Source organism: Nothobranchius furzeri, chromosome 14 (assembly GCF_043380555.1).
Source record: "Nothobranchius furzeri strain GRZ-AD chromosome 14, NfurGRZ-RIMD1, whole genome shotgun sequence".
NCBI lineage: Eukaryota > Metazoa > Chordata > Actinopteri > Cyprinodontiformes > Nothobranchiidae > Nothobranchius > Nothobranchius furzeri.
Genome location: NC_091754.1, coordinates 33082283 through 33096163, shown reverse-complemented (window position 1 = coordinate 33096163; position 13881 = coordinate 33082283). Strand labels below are relative to the sequence as shown.

Below are 13881 nucleotides of genomic sequence, written 5' to 3'. Positions count from 1 at the left end.
TTGCATATTTATATTTTTTTATATGCGTGATCAAATATGGCAGCTTTTGTTTCACCAACTTCATTAAATTTCATATTTACAACACATTTATCCGTATCTGACCATGAACCCTGCTGCAAACACGAGAGGAGACCGAGCAGCTTTCTGGTTTTGCACACACCGATACATAACCCTGTGCAGACTGGTTGAACGGCGTCATGGCGCGAACCGTAACTAGTTGCGTCTCTGATTGGTAGGGGGAAATCCAGTAATTCTGAGAGTTTGTGAAAAGGCACACCAACCTTTATGAAGTGTCTAAATATAGACGCTGGCCCTAAAGGGTTAAAGCAGGAGGTGGGAATCCAGCCTGACGCTGAAACAAGTTGAAGATATTCTGAAGCTGGAAAATGACGCCAGAGAAATTCTAACAGTCACAATGAACTGTGATCAGCAACATGAGGTAACATCACTGCCACCACTGATGCTTCAGAGGTCAGGCCTTTCCAGAACCATGAGGTTGGTTGCGTCACGGGACCTGACTTTCGTGGGTCCGGCAGTGGCTCTGACCTCTGGGTGGTGACAGCCCCCACCGCCTCTGCTGCCTGTCATCTTCACATCACACCCCCCAGTGTCGCGTCCGCCTGGCACCTTGTACAAACACATCTAAGGGGCCTCCGTGCACAACTCTCACATTCTGATTTAAGTTATCTCCTGCAGCCAAAAGGGTGGGTGATAGTGTTTTTGCCTCATGAACCGCTGGAGAACTTTAATGGCACCAACACGAATCTACACTCGACCAGCAGGAGGCAACTCAGGTCAACATGTTTGCCACAGCTGATCACCTGGCAGCAGCATAAACACATCTTTACCAGATAGGGAGCTACGACAAACGCATCAGCTTCATTTTTACTGACAATTTGATTATTTTAGAAACAATCTTTTATACTAGAGGGTAGATTTATGTTTAAAAATATCTGTACAGAACCAAAGCTTATGTATTGTCAGCATATACTGTCCAAATATTGATGACCCTTCATTCTTTCATAGTTTTTTCTCCGAACACTTGGACTGTCCACTTATACTTGGAAGCGATTTTAATTTTTGGATGAACTCTTTATCAGACAGGCTCAGTACAGCTGGGACTCAGCGCAATTGGCAATCCACTAATATAGTTAAACAGTACATGAGTGATTATGGGCTTTGTGATGCATGGCGATCTCTTCTTCCTAACCATAGAGAGTATACTTTTTTCTCACACGTCCATCACTCTCATTCACGTTTGGTTTATTTTCTAGTCAGCAGCTCATTGTTGGCTGACATTTCAGACACTGAGATACACCTCAGTTGTCAGCGACCATGCTCCGGTTTCTTTAACTCTGGTAAACAAGACAATCCCGCCAAGCAAAAACTGGAGGTTTAATACATCACTGCTTAAAGAAACAATCTTTTATGGTTTGTGTCACATGGAGACTTTTCTGGGGGCGTTTTAAATGTTTCTTCTACATTAAACACTTCTTGCAACTATTTAATGTTCACTAAACCTTCCTAATGTAATAAAACCTCACAATTGATAGAAAGCCCAGCCTGGTTAAAAAAAGGAGATTTTTTTTTATTAAACATAACCGTATCAGCTGATCAGTCCACACACAGCATCAGATTCAACTCACACTCACTTCCACTATGTACAGATAGGCACATTCACATTAGGCGTTAGAGCCAGCAACAGCGCCCCCTGTAGGTCCAAACCCGTGGCAGGTTCGGTTGCTACTTTTCAGTCCGACGGGAACAAAAACCAACAGTTTGGATCCAGGATCTGTTCACCTGCAACCTTTAGGTTTGGGTTTGAGCTGACAGCACTTCCTGGTGCCAGAAATCCTCGTCTACTCTAACTCATCACAGTTTACAGATTTGGACCATTAGACGTCCTGAAAACTAAAGAACAGAAGGAATAAGAGTCCATCAGGTAAAAAAAAAAAAAAAAAAAAAAAACATGCAGCAGCAATGAAGAATATCCACAAAAACATGTCCTACATCAGGAAGAAACGTTTGGAGTTCATGGCAACAATTTAGCACATGAGCAGGTTTATTCTGAGAGGATGCCGTAAACAAACCCTCAACTCTCCAACAGATCTGAGCGCAAGAAAAAATGAGCTATTTATTCAAAGGAGGGATCTAAAAAGACAGAGTCAAACAGATAAAAATAACTTTAAAGACACTCAGGTGTCTGAATGACTCTGAAGCTGTCCCTAAAAAGGTAAGGGGAAAACTCGAAGTGCTAGGATGTGAAAACCAAAGTCCTCGTTGAGTTTTAGGACAGCAGCAGTTATTGGTGAGAAGAAATGTCCGCCATACTACCTTAACATACAAAAGAACACAATAAAACCCAAAACGAGCACCTTAAAGGCTTCTAATCCAGCACGGTGACGCCCTCTTTGCCCCAAACTACAGGATCGCACACGGCGACTACCAGATATTTACACAGCAGGATCAACCCTGCCTGGGCGCCTATGCAGGTAATGCTACATCGTAGGAATGAAGGGGACTTTAATGTTCTAAAAGTAAACGCAGCATATCTGTAGGTCTCCTGTCCTGCGTTTTTAGCCTGAGAGCAGTGCTGATTGAGGAAGATCGGGTGAACGGTGGGGTTAAAGCAGCCCAGTTCAGAGACAACCGGGTACTAACCTCCAGTAAAAGTACACTTGGTGCACCTTTTCACAATTTCCAGTACAAGTGCCCTAAAAACAAGAACAAACTAACTTTATTCTGGCTAATCTAAAATATTGTTTCTAGTTTAAATTCTGGTTTAGATGGTGGATCTAATCTAATCTGTCCTTCGTTAACGCTCTGAACATCCAGGATGACCACAGAGACTGTCATCAGTAACAGACTGCTTCTGTGTATTTTATCAGCCTGGTTATTTGTTGCGATGATAAAATCTGTTGAAGACTTCAGCGGCTCTTAAGACATGAACTTGTGCAGAGACATCCCGATTAAAGATTAGACACACATGGGTATCTGAAGATCCGGATCAGACGTTCTCGTCTGTGGAGTAGAGCGGTTCTAGCCGGTGTATCCCACCAGCTTGAGGCTGAATCCATAACAGCAAATGAAACAGAAGTGATGCGTTTCTGACCCAAAACATCAGCATTATGCCTCTGATGCTCGTCATCAACGGAGAACCAACAGGTCATCAGCCACAGTCCTGCTTCATTAAAAACTGAACCACCGGCTGCATTTAACAGGTTTTTATTAGTGCTTCTAGTAAAAACATAACCATTGTCCTGACTGAGAATGTGAACCATCTGATTTGCTTCATCAGAGAACTCTAAACACGCTGCAGCATCTCACAACAAAACGATAACCTGATAAGACGGTCCTTAACCTGAATTTAGCTCGACGAGGAGAAGACAGTTCATCCCTCCATCTCCTCTCGTGATCTCAGTCCATGGACCTGCTTGTCCTTTTAGAAATCAAAGGTTTTTGTCCTCTGCCTTCTTTTTCATTTGAGCAGCTCCTCACCACTTCATCACCTCTACTTGTTGTGGACATCCCTCACCAGGAGGAAACAGCAAGTCACCGGAGAATGTGAAGGATGAGGACAGGAACACACACTAACACATCCTACAAGGTTTCCTTTAGGTGCTAACCCCAGTCCAATCAGACGCTACTCCCCTTCCACTTCCTCACATCCATCCTCTTCATCTTCATCCTCCAGGTGTCTCCTGTCCGTGTAAATGTCCCTGACCAGGAGAACCCTAGTGAGGAGGCTCTCCAGGACTGATCGCTCCAGCTGCGTGGAGCTGAACCACAGGGCGTCACTGGTGCTGCAGGCTGGATCCGGCTGAACGTAGAAAACGTCGAGGCGTTCCCACAACAACGTCGGACTGGGAGGAGGAAGGGGGGGGGGTAATTAGTTCCAATCAGATCATTTAATGAAATAAGTTCTAAGATGTTCCTTGTGAAACGCCGGAGAACAAACCAACACTCACTAATAAAACAGTTGATGCATATTTTTAGATTTATACATTTTAAATCCTGCGAATGCTTTAAACACTGGCTAAATGACACCATTACTGCAGACATTTACCACTTGGATCTATAGAGCTCATAGAGCCGACATTCATTCTTCTTTACTGGACAGCGAACGGCCGGGCCTCCCGAGCTCTCGTCTTCTTCCTGCTCATCATCCGTCAGTGTGCGCTTCCTCTTCCTGGATTCTGTTTGCACTTCGCCAGAACAACAACAACAAACGTCAAAATGTGCTCCGGCTCCAGGAGCGGTGATCAGCTGAGACCAACGTGCTTGTGTGTTAGAAAAGAGTCAGCACCATTTAATTATTAAAGAGAAAATAAAACACGACTCAATGCGTAAAAGTGACAACAGGCTCACCGGGGTGATCCTGAGAGATGGAGGGCACTCTGATGCGGACGGTGGTCTCCTTGGTAACAGGATGGATGGTGTCAGGGCCATAAACGTTGGCGAAGGAGAGGCGCAGGTGCTGCTCCACGGTGCGCAGGCCAAAGTATTTGGTGTTGAGGTAAACCAGAGAGCGCAGCAGAGCGGCAGGACTCTGCTCCCCGACATGCCGACTGCTCCACAGACTATGCTCCTCCACTCGACCCCACAGTGAGCCTTGAGAGAGCAGGAAACACTTCAGATTCACGATCCCTGTGCGTCGACAGCACTCAAGTGTGTTTATCTCACCTTCGAACAGAAAATAACCTTAAAACTGATTACTATTGTTAAAAATTCATGAAAACATTCAGTACTTATGTAATGTCCTCATACAACGTAAAATGCAATCACAGAGCATCAGGATGTGAACAGCAAAAATGTTATAATCACTGGACACCACAGGTTATGTAACAGCACAGCTCCACCAGCTGGTGCCGACATTCCCGGACTCAAACCCATCCCTGTATCCTGGTATGAAGCCACTTCACCATGTCATTATTATCAGTGACGGGGGATTTTGTTTCCAGGCGCCAAACTGAGATTTAATCTCATGTCTGTTAGTTTTTAGTTAGGTGTGTAGATTTAGTCTTTCCTGGAAATCACAAATAAATCAGCTTTTTTTTTATTACATACTAAGGCTGCACAATATATCGAAAAATTATCGTCATCGCGATAACAGGACGTGCGATAGGCCCATCACAAAACACGGCAAAAACAGCGATAAAAGTTTGGTTCAAACATTTCCATCCATGTCATACATCAGCTTTTTGTAAACCAGCTCTGTTTTTTACGGGGAAGTATTATTTGACCAATCAAATGTAGTCCTTCTGATATGCGGCCAATCAGATGGTTCCGTTCACGTAATATGCCCGCCCCCTATATAGACCCTTTTGGAAAGCAACACCCGAACAGAGTTAGCGGCGCCGTTCCCTTGTTCGTCATTCTGGCTCAGAGCAACGAACGCACTTTATGCTGAGGTTTCTGGAATCAGCGCTGCTTTCAAACGTGAACGTGGCTCCGCTCTGTGTCGTTAATCATTTTTACCGGGCTGACTCCGACACGTGCCAGTGAACCAACCCACCTTCATGTCGCTAGTGTTAGCCCCAGGCTCCAGTTAGCTTCCAGCTAAAAGGCTACAGCACTCTCCTCCCAGTCCCACCCTGCTAAAGAGGGCCTGGAAAAGTTCCCCCACACATCAAAGTGATTTTTCATTTATGAGCTTTTATAACCTTGTTAATCAGGATAGTTGATTTGCTCAGTCATTCCCGGACTCAATTTGTTAGCTTGTTATCAGAATCATAGTTGCAGTTTCATCATCTGAGCTGCTTTTTAAGATCTAGGTAAACTTGTTCAATTTGGGGTTAAAAACAAACGTTTTCACATATTTTCCATGTAGTTTTTTGCCAGTTCCTCTTCTGAAAGGGAGACAATTGTTTTTCTCTTTCCCTCAAAAAATCTTAATATTCTCCTAGTTTGGCCCAGCACAGTTCACTTCCAAATTGCAGCAACAGCCTTATATCATAACCACATAAGTGGAGAAAATGTTCAGTAGCAATGAGAGAATTTGCTGTTGCATTTAAGTGATGTTAACTATTACTTAACATTTAAAATTATTTTCAGATTTTTATTTATTTATTCAAAAAACCCTGGTAAGGGATGTTTTTCTGTATTTGGAGCATCAGAAAAAGTTTTATGGTGGAGGTGATGTTTTAAAGTCACTGAGAAACTGCATGCATGCAGTTTGTTGTTTTGCTGCTAATACAGTAGCAGGTGCAGCTGCATAATGTTGCAATAAAAATGTTATGTTGTAATGGAATTCATGCATTAGTTTTTGTTTGCTTTGAACCCAGAGCAGACGTCACACGCCAGACAACATCAACACTGCATACTTTAGTATTTGTTCATTTATTGCGAGTAATATCGATATCGCAATATTAAGCACTGTTATCGAATATCGCAGGTTTTCCTATTATGCAGCTCTACTACATACATATCAGATTTAACTCGATCAGAAAACTTTGTTTTTAACAGGAAATGAGAAAAGTGTGACTGAAAACAAATAATTACAACTAGCTTAATTTCACAATATTTTAACTTTTTAGAGAAAATCTGTTTCGTTACGAAGTTATCATTCATGCTTGGACAGTAGAAAAGCACGTGCTGAAGCACGCGCACAAAGTCCTGCTCATTAGAGGGAAATATTAATCTTTACCATCAGGTAGAACACTGGGCTGCCAGTCCTTCAGCACTTTGTTCAGCTCTTCTCCAAACTGCTGATAACAGGAGTCACCGAACAGGTCATCCTTCCGGCCTTTAGCATGAAGATGCTTAAATACAAATGAAAACTCACGTCATTAAATCAGGCGGTGCCGAGAAGCTGCTACCACAGAAAGATTTAGTGTCCTCATATTTAAAAGCATCATCACTGTTTTACTCAGGATGTGAACAGCAATAGATATAATCATAGGACACATAAAGGTCACCAAGTCCCGTTAACGACTTAAACTCCCTGAACAAAGGAGACATTACAGCAGCGACCGGAGCAAGAAAATAAAGACCGACCTGGTCCTCACGAGTCACTAACTCAACAAAAACCGGTTAGTTTTATAAACACAACAAGTTATTCTTACGTTTCATCAGGCAGAAACGCCAGAAACCTGAAGAGTTTAGACGAGCCCGCGCTCCACGCGGCCCACATGCTGCTCACGAGGGAAAAGATGGTGAAAGAGAGGGTGCACCAGTAATACCCAACCTACCGAAAATACGCACCAAACTTTAGTTCCTACTACCAAAAACACCTCAAACTAATCCTGAGAATCACGTCAGAGTTACCAAATACTTCTACCTAATTTAGTGATTTATTATTATTATTAATTAGGTCATGAAAAAAGAACATTAAGCAGTAAAATTAAAATGCAGTTGATGTTTTAAATATAATTAAAACCATATTTTATTGGCACGTTTGTAAATGCATCATGAGAGATTAAGAAAACAAAATCAAAAGAATTAAAAACATGAAAAATGACATTAGGTTTGAACAGAAGACCTTACTTCTTAGTAAAAAACACATTCCACAACTCATACACCTTAAAGTGCATCTTTAATGCTCTTGAAAATGGTAGAAAAACATTATCTAAGGTAAAAATGTTACTTTGGTTATTAATCTAGGTTTTCAGATAACTAGCAGGTGTTTAAAAATACTAAATCAAAGGAGGCGGGCAGGCTCCCCTGAAACACGTGCGGTTTTGGGAGTCACGTGACTCATAAGACCTGTTACAATAAAACGGCTTCGACATGTGTTTAACGTGGAAGATGCACTTTAAAGGTGCAGTATGTAAGAATGTAGTGAAAATTTTACAGTAAGAAAATCCCAAGAGTCGAATGTTTAAGTCGTTTTGGAAGGAAGGTTTTACCGAAGCATATTTCATATCCAGCTGGCTGCAAGGATCATCTCTTTCCTTTCAAAACAAAGGAAGTAGGGACGTAACTACTGTTTACCACCAGTGAGTGTGGGGTTGCCATGTAAGCTAATAATGCAGCGCCGACAATTGTAATTTGACGACTGGCAAAAAGCTCCAGAGTTGTTTAAAGTGGTTGCAGTTGCCAAATGTTACCACAGGATGTCATTTTAACTTACATTTCTACATAATGCACCTTTAGAATAACATTTTTTGAAATGTTCTGGCGGCACACTATCATCTATTATGTTCACTTTCGGAGCTGTGATAGCGTTATAGTGTCCCACGTCTGTTTACCGCACTATGCAGATTTTGACCAGCGGTCTGCCGCCAGAAGTATTGACTGTGTGTTGCTTTACGGCAGTATCATGTAGACGCCATAGACACAGACACGTAGATGCCCCATTAGGTGCTGGAGAGTGTAACATCTTCACCGCCTTATTGGATGGGTCTTCTCACTCTCCAAAAATAGGTGAGGGCAGGAAAGTAGATTGACCGGTAAATCGAGAGCTTTGCCTTCCAGCTCAGCTCTGTCTTCACCACAACAGTTCAGCCTGCATCACTGCAGACCTAGCACCAATCTGCTCATCAATCTCACGCTCCATTTTTCCCCTCACATGTGAACAAGACCTCAAGACACTTAAACTCCTCCACTTGAGGCAGGACATTGTCCCTGACCTGGAGAAGGCACTCTACCCTCTTCCGATTCAAGACCCTGGTCTCAGATTTTGAGGAGCTGATTCTCACCTCAGCCGCTTCACACTCAGCTGCGAACTACTCCAACAGGACCACATCATCTGCAAAAAGCAGGGACCTGATCCTTAGGCCACTAAAACGGATCCCCTTAACACCTTAGCTGCACCTAGGGATCCTGTCCATAAAAGTTATGAACAGAATCGGTGATGTTGGTGGAGTCCAACTCTGGAACACACTCTGCAGTCCCCCTTTTTTAATAGGGGGACCACCAACCCAATCTGCCAATCCAGTGGAACGGTCCTCGATGTCCACGCGATATTGCAACCAACACAACCCCACAACACCCAGAGCTTTAAGGAACTCCGGGCGGATCATCCACCCCCGGGTCCTTGCCACTGAGGAGTTTTTGGACGACCTCAGTGACCTCTGCCCCAGAGACTGAAGAGTCTAACCTTAAGTGCCCAGACTCTGATTCCTCACTGTAAGACGAGCCAGTGGAACTGAGGAGGTCTTCAAAGTATTCCGCCCACTGATCTACAACGTCCCAAGTAGAGGTCAGCAGCAGACCATCACCACCGAAAACAGTGTTGGTAGCACACTGCTATCCCCTCCTGAGATGCCGGATGGTGGACTGGAATCTCCTCAAAGCCATATGGAAGTCTTGCTCTATGGTCTCAAACTTCTCCCATGCCCAGGTTTTTGCCTCCGTGACCACCCAAGCTGCATTCCGCTTGGACTGCCGGTACCCATCAGCTGCCTCTGAAAACCCAATAGGACTTTTTCAGCTTGACAGCATCCCTAACCACCGGTGTCCACCAGCGGATTCGGGGGTTGCCACCACGACAGGCACTGACGACCCTGTGGCTGCAGTTCTGGTCAGCCGCCTCAACAATAGGAGAACGGAACATGGCCCACTCGGACTCAATGTCCCCAGCTTACCTCGGTATGCGTCAGAGGTGGGAATTGAAGCTCCTTCTGACAGGAAACTCTGCCAGAGGTTCCCAGGAGACCCCCACAATGCGTTTAGGCGTGCCAGGTCTGACCGGCTTCCTCCCCCACCATCAAAGCCAACTTACCACCAGGTAGTGGTCAGTTGACAGCTCTGCCCGTCTTCACCTGAATGTCCAAGACATGCGGCCGCAGATCAGATGCAGGGTTTTCCCCAGTGCTTTATAAGCCTGGCGGGCCGCCAGGCTTTTCTTTTCCACCCGCCAAGCGTCATGCCCCGCCCCCCTCCCCGACCCTACCATGTCCGCTGACACGAACGGTGCAGCGAAACTAGAGCCCTCCATCAGCTGATACTGGTGAGAAACAGCAGCGGAACGTGTGCAAACACCCCACCCCCACCCCCGCTCTCATGGAGGAGCACTGCGGGACGGAGCGATGGGGGGCAACAAGTGTGCCCAACCCTGCTCAGCGCCTCTCAGTGAGAGGAACTCCACAGTGGTAGAAAGTCCAACCCCTCTCGAGAAAAACTGGTTCCGGATCCAGAGCCATGTGTTGAGGTGTGTCCAACTAAATCTAGCCGGAACCTCTCAACCTCACCCACCAACTCCGGCTCTTTCCCCACCAGAGAGGCGACAATCCACGTACTGAGAGTTAGCTTTTGTAGCCGAGGATCAGACCTCAGCCTTCAGCTACCACCTGACCCATTTGGCCCCTCCCATGAGTGGTGAGCTCATGGAACGGGGGACCCACGTCTCCTCTTTGGGCTATGCCTGGCTGGGCTCCATGGATAAGAGCCCAGCCACCAGACCAGCTTTTAATTGTTTAATTATATTTATATTTTAATTATCACGCTATACCTTGTGTCTGACTTTGTGAAAAAGCTTGATACAATGTGTTTTTGTCGGGAAAGCACCTTCCTCGGTAGAAAAGAGTGCACAGGGGGCGAATGGAGACCCATCTAAAATGGCAGCTGGCCCCTACGACAGATCAAATAGGAAGCACCAGTCCACGGGGCGTCTACGAGTAAATGTCTATGGTAGACCTGAGTCGGAAAAAAAGCCAGTAAACCCGCCTCTAATGCACGACAAGAGATTTCATTTTACAACAGTGACATTACGCGGGAAGCCTTGAGAAGGCGACAGAGAGCATATATCCACAAAGTTAAGGAGTGTTTCTTTAAAGGGACTTTACGGACTTTTGAATTTTTATGCTCACGATTGCCCCCTCAGGCCAAAACCGTAACGGCAGCTTCAATAGTAGGCTCGTGCACGAGGCGCGCATGCTGTACGTGCACACTCCTTAATAAAAATAACAGCTGAGACTGTCCCGTGTGTGTGTGGCTTGGAGGACAGAGGACAGGAGAACACGCAGCTAATTAATTAAATTATTTGGTTCTGTACCTTTCTCTTCAGCACAGCCAACAAAGGTTTATGATGGGTCAGTCCTCCTGCATGCTCAGATCATTCCCTTCCCTTGCTTGAAAAATTGTTCCAAAGTGAAAGTTGAACCCACATCTTTTATCTGTGAATTCAATGCCGTTCGGCGAGTCTCAAATAAAAATTTGGGCATCTTACTGTAAAAAAATATACCATTAATGTAAAAAAGAAACTCTAAATGAACTATGTTCACATCCAGAATCAAACCCAGGTCTTCTGCATGGGAGTCAGACATCTTACAAGTTGAGCTACACTCTAGTAACATTCACAGTATCTGTAACTTTTACATCCTTGATGACAGCTGAAACAACGTCAAACCAAAGAACTGTTCAAAGCGAAAATGGCTATTTTGTTGCTAATTTGCAGGAAATATCTAGAAGAAAGCAGCTAAGGGTCCTCAGAAATGTAGCTAGCTTTGTCACTAGGCGTTAGGAACAGCGACAAAGTTGCTGAGTTGGCACTGCCTCTCTCTCTGCTGCTAAAGCTACGGATAGCAAATGCTACGGGCTATGGCTGAGCGTGAACGCGCATGAAGCAGCCTGCTCGACCCGAGCATCTCTCTTTTTCTGTGACTTTACAGAAAAACAGGCAATCACAGTAAAAATGCCAGGGCTCATTCTACAGGACCAGGACATTGCAGGAGAATGTATGAAGAAGACATTTATTATTTCTATACATGTTTTGGCTGTCAAACTTCCATAATGCCCCTTTAAATAAAACATATTACTATGACCACAACCTTAAAAGCTGATGATTCAACAACTAGATATTTTAGATTCAAATTCACAGAAAGAGCAACCTACTAAAATGATGCTTATTGAAATATTCTCACATTCATGGGGTGTGGGACAAATAAACTGGGATAGATGATGGTTTAGCTCAGTGATGCTCTTCAGGCATTAGAGGTTTTGTTTTCCTATGCACCAACCTGCTGGATCCCCAAGCAGAGGTAGAGGATGCTGTCTGGCGAGTAGCGCTCCCCGTTGGGTCGGCAGACCTCCTTAACAAACCGAGACAGAGCCACGTTCAGCTCATCTGAGTTCAATGACAGCAGGCTACTTTTAGGCCGGACTGAAAAAGATGGAAACAGAAGCAGACCTTTATTTTCATTCTCCATTCCAGTACAGGCAATACACACGACAACATTCAGCTTACTTGGTTTGGAGTCGTCCTTAACTTTAGTGTCCTCTGATCGGTCAGAAAGACACAGCGCCCAGCGTCTCCAAGCATTGACGCCATAGCGAGCTTTGAGTGGCAGCGATCGTCTCTCTGAAGATTTGCTGCTTGAACGAGAAGACGTGGAGGAAGCCACATCCTCCACAGCTTGTCGCTTATTTCCCTGCAGCACATGTGTTACAAAGTAAAACGAAAGCTGAGCGGTAAAAGTCTCATGTTTAAACATGACTTTATGAACATACAAGTCTCCTGGACTGAGGTCGAGGGGTCGACTCCTCCAGCTCCTCCTTCTCCTCGGCCAGAACCAGAGGCAGAGAGAAGCCCATGTCCTCATCCATTCCCTCCAGCTCAGGGACGGGGTCTGAGGCTGAGACAGCATTCATGAAACCATTAACCATAACTTGTTGTTTGTTAGGCTAACTGATAAAGTTCCTGTCGAACCTCGGGACAGGGACGAGCCTTAAAACCTCGGCTCAGATCACGTCGAGAAAATAGCCCAAGGGAGGCATCGACGCCATGGTTACTAGACTGATCCTCAAGATAAGTGATGTTTTCACACAAGAGCAACAAAACAGCAACATAAACTTGACCCTGGAGCCTAGAGATAAAGTAATTTAATTTTTGAGAGTATTTGGTCATAAACTAACCATTACATTTGGACAAACTCAAATAAACAAAGTAAATTGTATTAAAGTTTCAGCTGTTTGGCAGTCTGCAGTCAGAAAAAGTTCCTGCTCCTTCTGGCGCAGACGAACAGAACTTATTCACCTTGAGGAAAGTCAGCCTCCAGGTCCAGGCTGGGGTCGTACTCCTCCTCCTCCTCCTCCTCCTCCTCCTGCTGCTGCTCCTGCTCCTTCGCTTCCTCAGAGCTGCTGCAGGAGGCCTCCTCTTCTAAACGTTCTCCCTTCACCTTCTCCAGCTTCACATCTAAAACGCACCACCAGGCAGGATCTTAAGCCCTTTAAGCAACAAACACCACGCCAGCTAATCGGCATAATACTACCACAACGATGTGTCTTATACACGCGTCATGCCAGCATGGCATTGTGCAAATTTTGCAGCATTCGTTCCGCTTCGCTTGGTAGTAACATCGCTGTAATTGTCTGTCTTATAAACGGCGATTGCTCCTTGGTGCAAGAGAGGGAGGTGTCATGACCAAGTAGGGAGTTACTGCCGAGGTCCGGCTGCAACTATATACAAAATAAAAGTGAACACACGGGCCATAAGTTTTACTTTTTGAACAAAACCAGCTGAGGTGGCCAACTGGAGAAACACAGCGCTCCAGGAGCTTTTCCCCATTAGAGCTGGAACTCAGATCACCAGAGACTGCACAGGACTGTGGAGGACAGACACCTTTAGGGGCGGCTTGGTAAAAAAACGTAATGAGCATGACTTTGATCACAATAAAAAGCAAGTTATGTCCAAGATGGCACTGGGTGATATGGCCTAAAACCAATATCACTACATATTGAGGATTTCACCTCGATAACGATAAATGGACGATAACTACAGGTATGCGCAGGAACTAAAGTTGTCCACTAGAGCTAAAAGAATCCCCATATCAACAATAGATCCTCTATGGACAGTAGCGGTTTTAGGCACGGGCAGAGAGGGCAGTTGCCCAGGGCGGCATTTTTTCATGACACAAAAGGGGCGTTCAACCGCTGAGAAAAAAATAAAAAAGAAAGAAATCTGCACCGCACCGAGGTTTTCTATTATCTGTCATATCACAG

At 44.8% G+C, this 13881-nt stretch overlaps 1 protein-coding gene across 5 annotated transcripts in view; it reads right to left on the bottom strand.

The window, feature by feature from the left end:
- Positions 1-1567: 1567 nt before the first annotated feature.
- Positions 1568-13881, bottom strand: part of zmym2 (zinc finger, MYM-type 2) — a 40833-nt gene continuing 28519 nt past the window's right edge. For 4 of the 5 annotated variants that reach the window (XM_054746608.2, XM_054746609.2, XM_054746611.2 and 1 more), the window contains exons 18-24: positions 12917-13075; positions 12391-12515; positions 11901-12311; positions 6647-6761; positions 4369-4611; positions 4067-4205; positions 1568-3863 (exon numbers count right to left, since the gene is read on the bottom strand). In XM_054746608.2, coding sequence (XP_054602583.1) covers positions 3644-3863; positions 4067-4205; positions 4369-4611; positions 6647-6761; positions 11901-12311; positions 12391-12515; positions 12917-13075 — 1412 coding nt within the window. In that variant the 3' untranslated portion in view covers positions 1568-3643. The remainder of the gene's footprint in view (positions 3864-4066; positions 4206-4368; positions 4612-6646; positions 6762-11900; positions 12312-12390; positions 12516-12916; positions 13076-13881) is intronic. The other variant, XM_015965865.3, reaches the window with a different exon arrangement.